General features: G+C 38.3%; 2 protein-coding genes across 2 annotated transcripts; one reads left to right on the forward strand and one right to left on the reverse strand.

Moving 5' to 3' along the window:
• Positions 1–257: 257 nt before the first annotated feature.
• On the forward strand, positions 258–9,418 carry LOC113699743 (rust resistance kinase Lr10-like). The gene is made up of 3 exons (XM_027220095.2): positions 258–480; positions 1,263–1,359; positions 8,362–9,418. The coding sequence occupies exons 1-3, from the start codon at positions 258–260 to the stop codon at positions 9,416–9,418; spliced, it is 1,377 nt and encodes a 458-aa protein (XP_027075896.2).
• Positions 9,419–11,570: 2,152 nt separating this feature from the next.
• On the reverse strand, positions 11,571–17,301 carry LOC113699744 (rust resistance kinase Lr10-like). Its single transcript, XM_027220096.2, has 4 exons — positions 17,087–17,301; positions 13,188–13,288; positions 12,804–12,830; positions 11,571–12,715 (listed from the first exon to the last, which is right to left on the reverse strand). Exons 1-4 carry the CDS (start codon positions 17,299–17,301, stop codon positions 11,598–11,600), a joined length of 1,461 nt encoding a protein of 486 aa, XP_027075897.1. The 3' UTR covers positions 11,571–11,597.
• Positions 17,302–19,275: the final 1,974 nt, after the last annotated feature.

Below are 19,275 nucleotides of genomic sequence, written 5' to 3' on the forward strand. Positions count from 1 at the left end.
ACAGGAAACGAACACTTCGTATATTTGATCCTGGAGTGCAAAAGGACAACTGTTCTACTCTTCCAATTTACTCATTTTATGAATATGACTACAACTATGAAAACCAAGTTCGGGATATCCGTTATGCACTGTCTGTGGATATTAATCTTGACACCAGTGAAATGGTCTTTATCAGCTATTAAAATCCAGTGGAATCCAAATCTCCACTTTATATAGACACTGCTTCTTGCAATATCACTGCAAATCATTTTTCAAAAATGAATGCTCAATCTGATTATTACAGTTATGTTGTGATTGGTAAAAATGTGGTCGCATCCGATATTGAAGAGTCGTGCACAATCCATAAAATAGTTCGTACAGACCTTCGGTGTCTACCTAAGGTAACAGGAGATATTTCATTTCTAGACATCCACAATGCTCTGGCTAATGGGTTTGAGATCCTTTTGTCACCAGGGTCTACACCGCGAAGATCAATTCTTTGTAAGTACACTAACTTTGCAGACCTGCCTTGTATGTTACTTTCTTCTTAGGTATTAATAAATTCTTACTTACTCAAAAAGGCTGAAGGTTGCCCATTTCAGCGATTGATAATTGGTTACGATGATCTCTTAGAAAGTATTAAATTCTACTGAATGAAACTATGTTTTTGGGAATTTAATGACAAGTTACCGTAAATTCTACTGAGTGGTATACTTGTAGGCTGAGTATAGTAGTTCTGCTGTTGATCTCGAAAGCCAAATCCAAACTTCTCTATCTTTCACACTTTATCGAAGTCTTACTGTCATAGTGCACTTGATTAATGCATTGACTGTGTTGATTTAGATTGTGAAGGTGTAAATTTAGTATCTCTGAGATTCTCCTCTCGATTTGAAAATTGTACAATTGATTAATGTGCATTGAATTTTTTCTTGTAGCATTTGAAGCTCTGTTAAAAGTTGAAGTTCAAGCATGCAATTGGACATTAATCTTGATCTTTGTTTCGAGACAATGCAGGTCTTTTGGTAGCACCATTCTACAATTAGCTCAAGTTTGGAAGTGAGTCACTTATTCTTAAAATATACAGAAATGATTTTTCAGTCAGTCTCATCCTTTCTGTTTCAATTGTTCCTTAATAATCCTTTGAATTTTTGTAATAAGCAGCTCGAGTGGATTTTGCTGTCAAATTTTTTGGTAAGGCATTTGATTTATAGTTGATAACTCACTATTGGGTATATGATACAGAGTAAATCACTGCTAAATGTTGCTTTCTTCTTCTATTTCAGTTCTGCTCATTGCAGCAAAAAGTGTCATTGGCATTGCCCTCTTGTGTGCTTTTCTTCTTTATAGGTGTCATCGGAGGCATTTATCGAGGTATGAGACATGACAGGGTGTCGAACCTGTGCAATAATAATTATCTACTCGAGAAAAATACAGATTTTGTATATAACGGTGAATAGGGTCGAATCCACAGGGACTGTGGATAACTTATTTCTTTTAGAATCCGAAGTATGGGGGGTTTTGGAGAATATAAAATAATTAATTAATTAACTAATAAAACAACTAATAGAAATTAATCAATAACCAATACGACTCTAACCAAAGGTACAACTTTTCAGACACGATCCATGCAACTGATTATCGATGCAAAGATAATTCAATTACTTATTAATAGATTGGTTATAGTTATCATACACGCGATGAACAACCAACCTTTCCTTAATTTCTCGATAGTTAAGGTACGACTGTTAACTATTTCCCTAACCAAGAAATAACCCTAGGTACGACCGTAGGATTTAATTACTCGATTGCATTAATAATTAGAAAAATCCAACCCTAACCAACAAACACGGTACGAGGGTTTATTTAAATTAGATCATACGTTTCCCTAACATGAAACCAATCACGCTAGTCGTCACTGGTATTAATCGATTGACCAATCACGGATTCAATCAATTAATTTGGCATTAGATCATTAGGTTAATTCGAATATCGGGCCCTTGACATTCAAATAACATAACAAGCATAAGCAATTAAATTAGAAAACGTACAAATACCAATGACTAAAAGAAATAAATAAAATTAATTCGATCTCACAGATATTTGGAACTGCGCCTTCAAGTTGGCCTTCAACTAGATGAGAGGTTATGCCACATAAATAAATCTCGACACAAATTAATGGCTTCACAAGACATCGCGTTTTTCACCCAAAAGCAAGAGGTAAAAGCTGTTTTCCAGTTGGGACTTTTGTCGAACAAAAGTCGCGCATGAAAAGGAAAAGAAAGAAAAACTAAAACTAAAGCTATGCTAAAACTATCGATCCGAACCTCCGTACGATTGTCACTTTTTAAAGCCAAAAATGACTAAAGCTTCTTATTCGTGGTCCCCGCCGCAATTGAGAGTCCAAAAACTACCAGGAGAAAGCCCTACCAAATTAAGAGAAAAGAATACAAAAAGGTGGGGCCCTGCTGAATTGCTCATCGCTTCCTATTGATAGTAGAACTCCTAGTACGAGTCTTCTCTTCATCAGCAAAAAGCAAAAAGCAAAAAGGTAGGAAATTAGTTTTGTTCTCTTCTTGTGGACCACGTTGATAGAGCTTTTTAGCAGTCTCCCATGTGTGAAGTAATTTGCTCCAGAAAATCCCTCCTTTTTTGTAGTTTTCTGCTCTATTCCTTGAAATTAAGTCCAGATACCAAATATAAGTAGATATTAACAATTGAAACAATATTTGGCAGGGACAAGGGGAAAATTAATAGTAAAATAACCGACAATTAACACCCTATCAATTCTCCCCACACCTGAACCATGCTTGCCCTCAAGCATGAGAACAACAATTGAACACCAAAATTTTGACAATGGCTATTGCTTCAACTACCGTATTGCCAAGATACCCAGAAAAACATATATCAAGTATCACAGGCCAAGATCAAAGAAAAATCACCCCGGTTAGCTTCCCAACCACTAACTCCTCCAATTTAAAGCAAACTAATCTAAGAAAAAGGAATGGTCGCTCACATTTATCAGCAAATGGTCCAACTATTAACCAAAATCTCACATTAAACCCATAAATCGGCAAGTTGACTTTTATCACATTTTCTATTTTTTTTTCTTTTTTTCCTTTTTTTTTCAATAGTAACTAAAGATTTAATCTCTAGCCATTGGATCCTTTTGACGTGAACTCCAACATTAGTCAGATGAAGGAGCCGGGTTACTCAGCTCCTATCGCTATATGATCACGTACTCATAGAGATCACAACCTTTTGACGCGAGAATCGACACTTTAGGTGAAGATCCCCGGTTACTCGGTAGTAGCAATTAGCAGAGCACAGTCAACTTTTATTTATAACCATATAGCACAATAACTAAAAACAACACAAAAGTAACAGCAGCCAGCCTCAAATTTTCAAACATGGAGAACTAAAATTAATAATTGGACCAATTCACATGAAAAATGCCAACAATCATTCCATATGTCTAGAAAAGTTAACCAAAAATTAGAAAAGTCAAGCAATTACTGATTTTCACCAGAGAGATGTTCCTGAACTTAACCCCATTAAATTGATACCATTTTATTACTAAAATTTGGCAAAAGCAGAATTAGAGGCAAAAATCCAACATCAAAACTTGATATTCATATAAGAACTGACCACTAGAAAAAAAATAATAAATGAAAGATAGACGAAAACAAACTAAAAATAAAGGGAAAATCCTCTAGAAACTAAAACTGGAAAAACTATCACCACAACTATTCCCCCCCACACCTAAATCACACATTGCCCTCAATGTGATAAACTAACAGCAAAAGAAAGGAGAAGGGCAACGGTATTTCCCCGAAATCGTCAAAACAGGGGCGGGTCGTGGAGAGTGCTGCCAAATTCTGCGCCATGTGATGCAAGTTGATGTCAATGTGGGTCACTCGAGTCTCCAGTCTCTCAACTGTCATCTGGAGTTGGAGCCAGTCGTCGGCCCCTGAGGGAGGATCATGGCTTCACCATGGAAACTAGCAGGCAACTCAAACAATAAAATGCATAATACAGGCACCTAAAATCTATGGGAATACCCCAACACTTATAGCAAATGCAATTGATAAGCACTTGTGGTCCCAATTCAGTCAGATGTAGAAACAGAGCAGTCCAAATGTGCAACAACTGCTCCAAAGACTTGAGTAATTAAAATTGATAGGCAGATTACCCCAAGCAAGTCAATTGGATGGAACAAATGAGCAATAGGCAATGGAAGTGTCACAGTAGCTTCCCAAATCAACAAACAACCGCAGAAAGTAGCTACCCACACTATCAGAACACAGCTCCCAACAATGTAACAAAACAATCAATAATCACAGGAAGCCCCACTATTGTAAGAACCAGCAAAAGCAATTCAATAAGCAATGATGTCCGCAAATGCAGTCAAATACCAAACCTTTCCACACAAATTCTCAGTAAATGCCTCCAAAGGTGCAGTTGGACGCAAAACGCGCATCCTAAATTGAGGCAAACACCCCCAACAAGTCAATTAAAAGCAACTAAGAGCAATAACAGAAGTAACCCAACCAAAGGCACAACAATGGTCTCAAGACAGAAAGCAACAAAATAGAGCTCAAGTGCTACCACAGACGACCTCAACAAAGCAGTGGATTCAAGCAATTTGAATGAGGAGAATACGATCAGAGGTCCCCTCAAATACCAATTCAAACGGACTAACCCAACCCACTAAGAAATCCCAACAACATTGAATAGCACCCCAATATCAGTCAAACCTCATCAATAGCAAGTAATCAAAATAACGGGTTCCACCAAATAAATGAAAAACCTGGCACCAGGGTGGGCAAGTGCGGTGGTTGAGAGGGAGCTTGGAGTGGTGGCGCGAGCTGGCAGTGCTAGGGGAGTTGAAGCTGAAGTCGCACGTGAGGGAAAGGCCGCCGTGGCTCACGGCGTGCGGTGGTGCGAGGTGAACTAGTGGCGCGAAGATGGGAGAGTGAGCTGTTGGCAGAGTAGTGCGCGAGGTGGTTCGCGCAGGTGGAGCTTGGCAAGGAGGAGGTTGCGCGAGGACAGCGCGCTAGTAAGAGGAGAGCGGAGAGGGACTGTTGCGTGCTGCTGGAGCAGGGGCAGGGAACTAGCGGCGGGCGACGAAGAGATGGGTGGTGCAGCCGCACGACGGAGAGGGTTGACTGGAGAGGCGGTGGCCGGCGTTGGTGGAGGTGCATGCGAGCTGGTGTCGTGGTGCACGAAGGAGGAGATGGGCGGTGGAGCGGCGTGCAGCTTGAGACTCGGCCAAAGAAGAAAAGGGAAAGAAGAGGAAGAAAAGGGAAAGAAGAAAGGAAGGAAAGAAAGAAAGAAAAAGAAGAAAATAGAAAAGGAAAAAGAAAAACAAGAAAAGAAAAAATAAAATAAAATATTTTTGCGGATTTTTTTTGTTTTTTTTTTGTTTCCAAAAACTTTCTCAAATTTGTTTTCCGAATATAAATTTCCAAAATTTGAATTTTTTTTTTATTTTTGATTTTTGATTTCTTTAGGGTTTAAAAAGAAAATAATCTTTTTCCTTTTTCTTTTAATAATGATAATTTTTTTTTCTTTTAAGTTTCAGTTTTTTGGGCGGCCAAACGCCGCGTGGGCACGCCAAGATTATAAAACGTCCACTGACCTCAGGAATCACTAACATGGCGTGGACATGCCAAGATTGGTAAACGTCCACTGACTTTTGGAGTCACTGACACCGCGTGGGCACGCCAAGATTCCTGTCCTGACCACAGTGGAGAAAAATATTAAGACCGACTACTACCCAAATAAGAAACGACAAAATGAAAGAATTGAACAACGAAAAACAATAAAAATCAATATTTAGGTTGCCTCCCAAAAAGCGCCTTTCTTTAATATTTTTGGCTAGACATTGTCATATTTGTTCAGGGAGGATAAAATCTTGTAATTCGTTTCAGTGCTTCATCCTCTATATAGTCCTGACAGCCCTCGTAAATAGAATAATCCTTGAACACACGAGTTACGATCTTCCATGAGCTAGTAGATGGCGCCAAACCAGTCAACAATAATCTGGATTCTTCACTCACTCCTACATCACACGCATTTATTGGCCCAAGATATTTTGTCATCGCTGCTATTAACTTATTCCTGTCATGAAATTCAAAATTTTCTGGTATAATAAAGTCGACCTCACTAACAGAAATTGAAGAATAAGAGTCTGGAGAATATTGATTAAGGAATGGAGGAGATGTCACCGTATTTGGAGATTGTTCACTGGATTCATTCACTTGAACGAGTTGATGTTGAGGCCTCATTTCTTGCACTTCAACTTCCTTTTCAATTGCATCTTTAGATCCATTTTCTTGAAACTCTTGCAATTCCATGTCATTTGTCCGGATAAATACATCCTCATCTTTCATAACGTCGACGATGGTCAGTGAGGGCAATTCTTCATAATTTGAAAGTTTCCTTGGACTTGGGATTCTAGGCGGTTAATTGCTATCATCAATTGATTACTTGAGTTTGCAATGATTGCACTTTTTCCAATTGATTCCTCATGCTTTGTAGGTCAAAATTCATCTTTTGTTGATTAGCAATTAACTGCTTCATCATTTCTTCTAGAGACGAACCTGGCATGGATGATGGTTGTTGAGACTCTTGCTGTTGAAAATCCATCGGCCACATTTGATATTGAGGTGAAAAATCTCCAAAAGTATCGATTGGAGCACTTAGGCCATTTTGAAATGCGGGATATATGTCGGTTGAATGATCTAAGACAAAATAACTTTCACAATTTGCAACAGCCAATTGATTATTAGAAAAAGCGTGAGTCTCATAACCTCTTCTAAAAATAAAATCCAGTCTATCACCAAAATACGAAATGTTAGCTGTCATAAACTATATATATATATAAAAAATAAGAGAAAAGAAAGAAAGAAAACAAGATGAACTCAAAAAGAAACAAATTAATCAGGCACCAGTCCCCAGCAACAGCGCCAAAAATTGACAGGGTGTCGAGCCTGTGCAATAATAATTACCTACTCGAGAAAAATATAGATTTTGTATATAGCGGTGAGTAGGGTCGAATCCATAAGGATTGGGGATAACTTATTTCTTTTAGAGTCCGAAGTATGGGGGGATTTTTGGAGAATATAAAATAACTAATTAATTAACTAATAAAACAACTAATAGAAATTAATCAATAACCAATACGACTCTAGCCAAAGGTACAACTTTTCAGACACGATCCATACAACTGATCATCGATGCAAAGATAATTCAATTACTCATTAATAGATTGGTTATAGTTATCATACACGCGATGAACAACCAACATTTCCTTAATTTCTCAATAGTTAAGGTACGACCGTTAACTATTTCCCTAACTAAGAAATAACCCTAGGTACGACCGTAGGATTTAATTACTCGATTGTATTAATAATTAGAAAAACCCAACCCTAACCAACAAACCCGCTACGAGGGTTTTATTTAAATTAGATCATACGTTTCCCTAACATGAAACCAATCACGCTAGTCGCCACTTGTATTAATCGATTGAACAATTACGGATTCAATTAATTAATTTGGCATTAGATCATTAGGTTAATTCGAATATCGGGCCCTTGATATTCAAATAACATAACAAGCATAAGCAATTAAATCAGGAAGCGTACAAATACCAATGACTAAAAGAAATAAATAAAATTAATTCGATCTCACAGATATTTGGAACCGCGCCTTCAAATTGGCCTTCGACTAGATGAGAGGTTTAGCCACGCCACATAAATAAATCTCCACGCAAATTAATTGCTTCACAAGGCATCACGTTTTCATCTAAAAGCAAGAGGTAAAAGTTGTTTTCCAGTTGGGACTTTTGTCGAACAAAAGTCGCGCATGAAAGGGAAAAAGAAAGAAAAACTAAAACTAAAGCTATGCTAAAACTATCGATCCGAACCTTCGTACAATTGTCACTTTTTAAAGCCAAAAATGACTAAAGCTTCTTATCCGTGGTCCCCGCCGCAATTGAGAGTCCAAAAACTACCAGGAGAATGCCCTACCGAATTAAGAGAAAAGAATACAAAAAGGTGGGGCCCTGCCGAATTGCTCATTGCTTCCTATTGATAGTAGAACTCCTAGTATGAGTCTTCTCTTCATCAGCAAAAAGCAAAAAGGTAGGAAATTAGTTTTGTTCTCTTCTTGTGGGCCACGTTGATGGAGCTTTTTAGCAGTCTCCCATGTGTGAAGTAATTTGCTCCAGAAAGTCCCTCCTTTTTTGTGGTTTTCTGCTCTATTCCCTGAAATTAAGTCCAGATACCAAATATAAATAGATATTAACAATTAAACAATATTTGGCAGGGACAAGGGAAAAATTAATAGTAAAATAACCGACAATTAACACCCTATCAATACAATAGAAGATTTCCTACAAACAAACAACGGCCTTATGCCCATTAGGTATTCATACAAAGACATAAGGGCAAGGACCAACAACTTTAAGGAGAAATTAGGTGAAGGAGGCTATGGTTTTGTTTACAAAGGAAAACTATGGAGTGGAGATTTAGTTGCTATCAAGATGCTGAACAAATCAAATGCTGATGGACAAGAGTTCATTAATGAAGTTGCAACTATTAGACAAATTCACCATGTGAACGTGGTTCGGTTGGTAGGATTTTGTGTCGCTCCCTCAAAACATGCCCTAGTATATGATGACATGCCGAATGGCTCTCTAGATAAGTTAATTTTCTCAGACAGTCAAAATGGTCATCCATTGAGTTGGAAGCAAACTTGTGAGATTGCAAAAGGAGTTGCTCATGGGATTGAATACTTGCATCAGGGGTGTAATATGCAAATTCTGCATTTTGATATTAAGCCACATAACATCTTACTTAATGAGAACTTTGTTCCAAAAGTTGCAGACTTTGGACCCGCAAAACTTTACCCGACGCAAAAAAGTGTTTCAAGTCTTACAGCTATCAGAGGAACATTAGGTTACATGGCTCCGGAATTGTTCTACAAAAAGATTGGAAGAGTCTCAGACAAGGCAGACATTTACAACTATGGAATGTTGCTAATGGAGATGGCAGAAAGGAGGAGAAATGGTAATGGACATGTAGAACATTCAAGTCAAATATACTTCCCGTCATGGATATACGATAAACTCGATCGAGGGAAGGAATTGGAAATTGGGGATCATGCAACTGAAGAAGAAAAGTCAATTAGTAGAAAGTTGATTTTGATAGCATTATGGTGCACACAAATGACACCTGAGGATCGTGCTGTAATGAGAGAAGTCTTAGAAATGCTTGAAGGTAATCTTAGTGGCCTAAAGTTTCCCCACAGACCATTGTTTACCCTCCAGATTCACCCATATCCATGCAAGGAAGCAGTAATATTAGCTAATTCTGATGAGTCAACAGTAACGCTGTGTAGCTCTATTGCTTTAGAAATGGAGCAGATGGATGACTAAGAAGTACTCCTAACTTTTAGTGGAAGCTTTGTATTTCAGATTTGTTTTTCAAACTCTTAAATCTGCCACCTAGTACCAGTTGAAAAGGCAAATTGAAAACTCATTTGGTACCAGTAAAACTGAAAGTTAGCACCTTCAGAGATGCATCATATGTAAACTCATTTGTATCCACTAAGCCCCAATATGTAATATATATGAGCAGACAATGAGCAGTATGGTCTTATATAGCCTTGTTGGTGTTACTGGCCAAATTGTAGGTTTCTTTAAACTGTGTCTTTCCTTTTATCAATGGGCCCAATAAGACATTTCCTAGATGCTGCCTGCCTGGATAATTGGAGTTGAATGCCCAATGGTCTAACTCAAAGACTTATCAAATAATCATGAAAACGGAGTAGTGTTTCTTCTGGTTCCTTCTTTCTTACGGTTCAGTTATTTAAGCTATAGTTTTGCCTTGTGTTGAAGAATTCAACTGTTTAAGAGGCATCATGGCATTTAGTAACAACTATTATCCCACATAAGAAGAGGTAGTAACAAGAGTAGGAATGGCTAAACAAGAGTAGGAATCAGATCTAAACATATTCAGATAGGTTGATAATCAAAAATTAAACGTCTGAATTAATTAAGTGACACTAAATGTTTTAGGCAAAACTTACTTCCAAAATTAAGTGATAAGTTATTCACTTATCATTGAATGTGATATGTATTCAAATGTATTATATTTAATATTTAACAATTCAATAATTTAATGGATTCAGATTCTAAATTTCAGACTTTAGTTTTATCATAAACATCAGCCATAATACAGTACACATGTAAAAAATATCATTGATTACCTCTACTTTATTCATCAATTTCTTCTTTTTGTTTCTTGTATTTGCAGAACATTGGGAGCTATTAATACACAAAACTTTCAGTCATGGTTCGTCAAATCGGCCGATTCCGAGTTGACTCGCCCGAGTCATAACCGGAACAGGACCTACCGGTACGATACCGACACCCGCATCGCCGTTTCACTGGAATCCGAATTGACTCAGATTGACTCGGCCGATCTTTACCGAATCAACTCAAATCGATAAGAAATCAGCAGAACTCACCGAGTTTGGCCGAGTCAACTCGCGAGTCAAACAACAAAATCTCCCACATGATTTCTTCTTTCTCCCACTGGTTGCCATCCTCATTCCATCACTTCTGCTATGGCAACCCATCATAATTGGTTGAGATTTCTTGAGGGTTGTGATTGTAAGACTCGTAATTTTGTTGAGATTGATCCTAATCTTCAGATTGGGAGTATGAACAAGAAGAATTGGAGCAAATTTGGAAGTAAGATGGATCTGGGGTATAGGAAAGTATGAATTGGAGGAGTATTGAGGAGAGAGTGGGTTTTGAGGAGCAGGATAATACATGGGATTCGGGGCTTTGGAGATTTTTGTGGGTGGTGGCAAACTGGTAATGGTGGTGGCGCTTGAAAAGAGAGAGAGAGACAGAGAGAAATAAAAGGGGGAGGCGATGGAATGGAAGGACGTTTTCTAGGGATTATGGGAGGCAATGTGGGTTTTGTATGTGAGAATGTGACGGGAAAGAATGGAGAGAGAGAAAGAGAGAGAGAGAGGGTAAGAAACACCCAACAAAAAAAGAAAAAGAAAAAATTACAGCTAAATCACAGCTCAAAGCCCACCAAATTCTATCTCACTCCCTTTCCAACTTTCTCTCTCATCACATCCTGAACAAACATTTCTTGACCAAAGGGGGGATACCTAAAGGCTAAAACTGTATTCCTCTGTTTTTTGAATGCATTCGTGTTTCCATTCATTCAACATTTCAACCTCCCTAGCACAAAAGCAACAAGATTAGAATAGTCCAACAAATATTAAATTGGATTAGTTAACAACAAATGAACTGGATTTTTTTCAACATCTTTTGTTTATTAATTAGAGCTGCATCATTTTTTTAAAGACTTACATAGTATCTATGTTAACTTAGGTTTTTATCAAATTTAATTTGATAGTTGTATTGCTTATAGTATTTTTTATTTTTAGTAATTTTTTTAGAATTTTTGAAAGCTTTATATACTTTAACTTGCGTATCATCCGATATTTAATCGATATGCCGTGACGGATGTGGAACAACCGCAACCTGCGATGGCGAACCATGCTTTCAATTGAAATTAACCTTTAGCATCTTATTCTAACTCAGAGATCACTGCCAATCCTGAAGCCAAATGTCTTCTATGCAAGCTTGGATTACTTGGATTCATGGGATCTGTTGAGGTAAAAGGACTTGGTGGAAGACACGGACTTACTCCATTTCCTTCAAGCATCTGAAGAACGAAGGTCATTGAAGGACGATCCACAGGGTTCCACTGAATGCACCAAAGTCCCACAATTGCCAATTTTTCGGCAATGACATCCTCTCCATCTTCCCCAACTTGGATTCTCAAGTCTTCCCCTTGAACCAACCGTCCGTAAACCCATTCGGGATAGTACACTTGGCTAACATTTTGCACATTGGCATCGATGTTCTTCTGTCGTCCAACCATTTCAAGCAACAGCATCCCAAAACTATAGATATCTGATTTGTAAGACACGTTGCCAAAGTGCCTTGAGAAGACTTCAGGGGCAATGTAGCCTATGGTTCCTCTTGCAACAGTCATTGAAACTGCACTTCTTCCCTTTTCACAAAGCTTGGCTAGCCCAAAATCAGATATTTTCAAGTTAAAGTTGTTGTCAAGCAAGATGTTATGTGGTTTGATATCGAAATGGAGGATCCTCTGTTCATATCCTTGGTGAAGGTACTCGATACCTTGCGCAATGCCAAATGCAATGTTTTGTAACTTCTCCATTCCAAGGTTATGATGCTCTTGACCTTCTGGAAATATGAACTTGTCCAGAGAACCGTTTGGCAAAAATTCATAAACAAGAGCTCTTTTGAATCCATCAGCACAGAAGCCTACCCAGCTAACAACATTTACATGGTGGATTGTGCTCATTGTTCCTACTTCATTGATAAACTCTTCCCCATTTCCTGTGGAATTCTGCAGCAGCTTCACGACAACAAATATTTCATTTGAAATTTTGCCTTTGAACACATTTCCATACCCTCCTTCACCTAATTTATCCTTGAAGTCATTTGTGATCCTCTTGATATCAGCATAGGAATATCGAGTAGGCTTCATGGCAGCGTAGTCCTCCAAAAATGTTCTGATTCTCTTCTGATTTTCTCTATCTATTTTCTTTGTTTTATAGACATTGTGAAGAGCACTTGTTGCTAATATGAGAAAGAAACACCCCACAATTGGACCTGTTGTTAAAGGCACATGTCAATTTTGCTTTTTCTTTTCTCTATACTAGAAAAATTAACTGAGAAAAATGTACCGCAAGATTCTCACCTGAAATGAGTAATTTCTTCGATACACCTGTAACATACTAGCAAATGTCAAAAAGACATTAATGTACAACAGTCAAGGTTAACTAGAAATGTGAATTCTCTCTCTTTTCTTTCTTTCTTTCTGTTTATTGTGGCCTCTTACATATGTTCCTAGTATTGTTTGTGCTCTTAGTCCATTTTATCAATAAACAGTCACCAAATTGAGTGAGTTCAGAAAACAGGGAAGGGTATAGCTACATGAGACCTTTCTTTAAATTTATCCTTTTCAAGATGTAAACATTCAAATTTCTGGTGTAGATTCATCTAAAAACTTCTTCTAGACAATCAAATATCTCTCATTCTGTTTGTGGTTTGAATCTTTAGTCAATTAGTCTATCTGAAGTACTTCGATGAGAAACATCAAGAAATGGACCAGGAAGGAGCAGTAAATGGTACATACCAGGGTCGAGCTTCTTTCTCCAAAGCAGTCTGACAGGTTGTCGAAACCTGTGCAATAATAAAAATAAACCTAGTTGCTAATCAGAGTAATTAAAACCCAATTCTAAGTACTGGAGTAGGGACTCTAGGTGTGCAATGGGTTACTTGATTCACCCCGTTCCCGAAGAGTTTGCTTAATCCGATAGACCAGAATGGAGTTGCTTATTTACAAGGAGTTACTGATTTATAAACAGGGCAAGTAGGGTCAAATCCATAGGGACTGGGAATAATTCGTTTCTTACTAAAGTTTAAGTTAACAATGGGGGGATTTAGGGAGAATATAAAATAACTAATTAACTAACTAATGAAATAATTAATAGAAATAAATAAGGATTAATCAATAACCAATACGACTCTAGTCAAAGGTGCAACTTTTCAGACACGGTCCATTCAACTGATCATCGATGCAAAGATAATTCAATTACTCATGAATAGATTAGTTATAGTTGTCATATACGCGATAAACAACCAGTCTTTCCTTACTTTTTCGATAGTCAAGGTACGATCATTAACTATTTTTCTAACCAAGAAATAACCCTAGGCACGACCATAGGATTTAATTTCTTGATTGCAATAAGAATTAGAAAAGTCCAACCCTAACTAACAAACACGCTACAAGAGTTCGTTTAAGTTAGATCATACAGTTCTCTAATATGAAACCAATCACGCTAGTCGCCACTGGTATTAATCAATTGAACAATTACGGATTCAATCAATTAATTTGGCAGTAGATTATTAGGTTAATTCGAATATCGGCCCCTTGACATTCATGTCGCGCCCCATTTTTTGATAAATAAATAAAATGGTTTAAAAAAATGTATTTTTTGATTCAATTTGTGATTGGAAAATGAATTGTGATTTAAAAGAAAAATGGGTCTAAATGAGGGTTTGAAAATGCGACGATTTGACCCAAAATTATAGTTTAAAAAGGGTTTTTGAAAAAATGGGAGTCGCCACTTGGTAATGAGTTAAGGTGTACCAAGTCACCTAAAAATGAATTTTTAAGAAAAATAGGAAAAAAGTAGTGAGAAACCCTTTTTAAACGACTCCTAGCCCACGTAAACCAAAGAAAAAGGTTCGGGAGTCACATTTGACAAAGGGGAAGGCAAGGATAAAATCCAAGGCACCCCTTTGACCTAGCCAAGGCTAGTTGCATGATTTAATCAAAGATTTTCTTGTTTTAATCAAAGAATTTATTACATTTGGATGCACTACATGAATGCAAAATGAAGGAAAAATGCAAACCTAAATTCTAACATGTCTCTTGCAAGGTTTTTGGTCCCAACCACATGAATTGTGGCGGCCAATAAAGGAAAACCTTATAGAGGTCGATTAATGCAAATGATGGCTAAAGTGCAAGTGTGCAAGTGTATAAAAAGGTGAACGTGTGAAATTGTATGAAAAATCCAAGTGTTTGTGTGCAAGTGTATGAAAAGGTGCATGTGAAATTGTATGAAAAATCCAAGTGTTTGTGTGAAAATAGAATAATAGATATATAAGGTAAAGTGGAATTCCATTTGTGAGGTGAAAATGAGCGCGTGATAGGAAAAATGTAGTGAGAAAGTATGGTTTGAGAAATGTGAAAAAATGTGGTCAAAAGAGTATGTGGGTGATAAAAATGAAAGTATGACCCTAGAGGAATGCAACAAGTCGGGTACGGGGGTTGACTCCTGACTTTTCGACTTCTATTTTCCCTTTGATTAGAAGGCAAAACTAGTGTGCTAAGGCTATTGAGTAGCCACACTCGCTCGTTTTCCTTATCGGAAGGGGACACTCAAGCAAAATGAACCCTATAGCTAGCATGAGATGCAAAACCTAAAGTGAGGGGAAAGGGATTCGAGGAACATGCCCAATGATAAAACTAAAGAAAGTTGCATGATATGTGGTGAACAAGCAAATGATGCACTAATGAAAAGAAAGGAAAAAGCCTATTGGGTCTAGCGTTGGACTAGCCCATTCTATGAATTCCGACTAGCGTCGGACCAGTGGGAATGATAAAAGAAGCCACAACTAGCGTTGGACTAGTGTGGTGACGTACATTCATCCATTCCATTCATCCACACTATGGAAAGCAAGTAGACATACTAAATACTCATAAACACGTAGCACGTAACATTTAGCATGCTCGACTAGATGCAAGACCCTAATAAAGCAAGTAACAAGTAACACATAGGCATGCAACTAAGCTAATGAACTTATTACATTCACTAACTAAAACAAAAGGGGAAGGGAAAATGGACCGAATTGCTCGCCACAGCCCTATCTATTACAAGCCAAGAGGTGTACACATACCCCATTAAAAGAATAATTTGATGAAAACAAAAAGTAAATGATATAAGTAAAAGGAATTAAAGAAAAGCTAGGAAAGCAAAGTAGACATGCAATGCACTTAGCACGTTGGGTCACATAGGAGAGACAAAAGGGATAAAAGAAATTATACCTCCCTTGAAATGAAGCTCTAATGGAGTGAAATCAACTTATTTACCCTCCAAAATAATAAAGGAGTCAAGGTGCCAATTTATTTGACAAATAATCATAAATGACAAAAACAAACATGAATTTGAATCAATTAAATCATGCAGACAACCTACATTTAAGAAGTCAAAAGAAGAAAGGACTTGATTGCAAAATTAATAAAGTCTTGGGGTCAAAATCAAAGAAAAATAAAGTTCAGGGACCTATTTGCAATTAGTTTAAGGACCCAACTGACAGCATTGAAAGTTTGTAGGGCCATAGTGTAGTTAAGGAGAAATCCAGGGATTGATTTGCAAAATCACTTCTGGTTGCTAATGGGTCAGGCCAGTGGGCCATTTTCTTATTCGTTTGGGCCAAAATCACTTGGCCCAAACGGAAATCCAAAAACAAAAGGAATGGGTCATTTTACTTTGACCCAAAACATAAACCAACAAATTGATGGGCTTTAAACCTTCAGCCCAGGATAAACCCAAATGAAAGGAAACCAAACCCGGTTCCAAGTAGCCCCAAACAAATAACCTCTTATCACTTATTTCACTAAACCCATCAAGATAAACAAATCAACTAAAATTATTAAGCCACAATTATGACCCTCAATCAAGAATTAATCTATCCACAAAATCACATAAAATATGCAAACAGAGAATTAAACTTAGAAGGACAGAACTAGTTCAATTATGCCAAGTTTTGGGCCATAGCAGAATAAGGGAAAATGTGAGGGGTTAATTAAAATATCAGAAATCATTGTGCATCTTGACCGAAGCTCTTTTGCAGCTTTCTTTTCATTTCTTTCTTCTGTAACTCACCCCAGGAACCACACGACACAGATTCAAAGTAAACAAGCCACTTTAGCAAATTCAAACCCCCCCCTTTGATCAACACAACCCAGTGATGCGTATTAAACCATTGCAGATCAAAAGAGTATCGGCGACCACTTAGCCTTTCTTCGCAGAATAAGAACATCAAAGCAAAATGCAAGTCAATCATCCCTCAAGCAGAATTCTTAGCCGGGCATTTCATCAAACAGGTAAAAGGCATTAAAAAATCAGGGATTTCCTTGCTTATTTGAAACGTAAACAGCCAAAAAATTTACCAGCAACCCAAGAAAATTCAAACCAATTAACACATAAAACATGTACAATCAGAAAGTTACGGAAAATCAACAAGTCAATTGCAGAACAAAGTCACGGCAACCTGTTTCTGAAGCTTGAACAAAAATTGAAATTTCAACGAGAAAAAAAAAAAACGGCTTACCCTGCTCTTGCTTAATGAAAGTTGGCTGGTGGTGAACTTGTTGAGGAGGCGGAGTAGCCTGAGAAACGCTCGATTCACGCTGCTTTGCCGGTGCTGTTCAGAGGCTTCTTTCCATCGTAGGCCGCGTTGCAGGCTGCCCGTTTGTTTTTTATCAACGATTGATGAAGACTCGGTTGATGTTCCTGCGGCCAGCACCATGCGGCGGTCAGACCTGGGTGGCCGAGACTCTCTCCTCTTTTTCCCTTGCGGCCGCTTGTCCCTCTGCTTTTCTGTTTTCCTATCCAAGCCGCCATAGCCGAAGCCATCCCCCTGATTTTTCTTTTTCTCTTTCCTTTTTCTGATTTTTCCGGTCCCCCCATTTCATCCGCCGCCTCCCTTTTCTTCCATTTTTCCTTTTTGCTGCCTCCCGAAGCTTCTCCTTCCGCCGCCTACTCTACCCAAACAATGCTCTCTATCTCCTCTGCCGGCTACTCTACCCAAACCTCTTTTTGTTTCTTTCCTTTTTGCTGTCCCCAAAAACCCCCCTGTTGCGTCTGCCTTCCTCTTGCTATTTTTCTTTTCCCGTCGTCCGCCCTCTGCTTTTTTTCTTTTCTTTTCATCCGTGGCCTCCTTTCTTTTTTCTTTTTTTTTCAATTCTCAAAACCTCCCTTCTAAGCTAAACAAGTGTCCTCCTAAATGTTGTGTTGTCAATTAAACAAAAGGGACACTTGTCCCATGATTGTTTTGTACACTTGTTCAACATGCACACTTCCACCTATTTTTTGCCATTTTCATTCTTTTTCTTTCATTTTTTCATTTTTTCTCATTTTTCCTTTTTCTCTCTTTTTTTTCATTTCAAGAAATTCTATGCTAAAAACTTAAAAATAAAAATAAACTATAAACTAAAAACTAAAAATCGAATAAAACTAACACGACAAATAAAAAACTAAAAATAAACAGTAAATGAAATTACACCAAAAATTTGGTGTCTACAGTTTGCCCCTCTTTGTCTGAGTTTTGAAAAAACTTGAGACAAAGAAATAGACACCAAATACTTACCTGCTTTATTCGGCGGCGAACGTCACGAACGGTGGACGTTTTAAAAATGGGGACTGACCCCTTTTGACGAAGTTTAAAATGAAATTGGCTTAGACGGGAAATTAAAGCGGGACTGACCCGAACAAAAATTTAAAACGGGACTGGCCCGAACAAGAAATTTAAAACGGGACTGACCCGAACAGAAATGTAAATGGGATAGACCCACGGGATAGACCCGGACAGGAATTTAAATGGGATGGCCCCACAGCTAGTGGCGAAGTAAAATGAAATGCTTTGACAATCGGACAGTGGGATTAAACCCAATCCTGCCGTGATGAAACTTGATTTGATTTTTGATTTTTTTTGATTTTTTGATTTTTTGATTGATTTTTTGATTGATTTTTTTATTTTTATTTTTTTTTTTGATTTTGCTTTTGAAAAACTTCCCAAAAATAATTCGCCCCAGTATGATGAATTGATCAGCGGGATTATACCCGAACCTGCCTTGGTTGCACTGGCGGCACAAATTTCAGACTCAATAGGATGTCGGCGGCACAAAGTCCAGGCCCGACGTGATTTGTGATGTTGGCGGCACGAAACCCAGGCCCAACTTGATTTTTGGAATGTTGGCGGCACCACGTCCAGGCCCAACTTGATTTTTGGAATGTTGGCGGCATGAAATCCAGGCCCAACTTTATTTTTGGAATGTTGGCGGCACCACGTCCTGGCCCAACTTGATTTTTGGAATGTTGGCGGCACCACGTCCAGGCCCAACTTGATTTTTGGAATGTTGGCGGCACAACGTCCAGGCCCAACTTGATTTTTGTGATGAATTGGTCAGTGGGATTAGACCCGGTCCTACCATTCATTGGTCAGCGGGATTAGACCCGGTCCTGCCATTCATTGGTCAGCGGGATAAAACCCGGTCCTGCCGATATTGGCGGGATAAAACCCGGTCCCAATGTGAATAACAAGCGGTCAGCGGGATAAAACCCGGTCCTGCCGATATTGGCGGGATAAAACCCGGTCCCAATGTGAATAAAAAGCGGTCAGCGGGATAAAACCCGGTCCTGTCGATATTGGCGGGATAAAACCCGGTCCCAATGTGAATAAAAAGCGGTCAGCGGGATAAAACCCGGTCCTGCCGATATTGGCGGGATAAAACCCGGTCCCAAACGAAATAAGCGGTCAGCGGGATAAAATCCGGTCCTGCCGAGATAAGCGGTCAGCGGGATAAAACCCGGTCCTTC

Source organism: Coffea arabica, chromosome 7c, assembly GCF_036785885.1.
Source record: "Coffea arabica cultivar ET-39 chromosome 7c, Coffea Arabica ET-39 HiFi, whole genome shotgun sequence".
Taxonomy (NCBI): domain Eukaryota; kingdom Viridiplantae; phylum Streptophyta; class Magnoliopsida; order Gentianales; family Rubiaceae; genus Coffea; species Coffea arabica.

Coding starts and splice junctions, on each gene's coding strand:
- LOC113699743 (XM_027220095.2), top strand. CDS start 258: ATGAATGCTCAATCTGATTATTACAGTTATGTTGTGATTGGTAAAAAT. Junction 481..1,262: donor ACCGCGAAGATCAATTCTTT/GTAAGTACACTA, acceptor CTTCTATTTCAG/TTCTGCTCATTGCAGCAAAA. Junction 1,360..8,361: donor CATTTATCGAGGTATGAGAC/ATGACAGGGTGT, acceptor CCCTATCAATAC/AATAGAAGATTTCCTACAAA.
- LOC113699744 (XM_027220096.2), bottom strand. CDS start 17,301: ATGGCGGCTTGGATAGGAAAACAGAAAAGCAGAGGGACAAGCGGCCGC. Junction 13,289..17,086: donor AACAGCACCGGCAAAGCAGC/GTGAATCGAGCG, acceptor ATTATTGCACAG/GTTTCGACAACCTGTCAGAC. Junction 12,831..13,187: donor TCTTGATGTTTCTCATCGAA/GTACTTCAGATA, acceptor AGTATGTTACAG/GTGTATCGAAGAAATTACTC.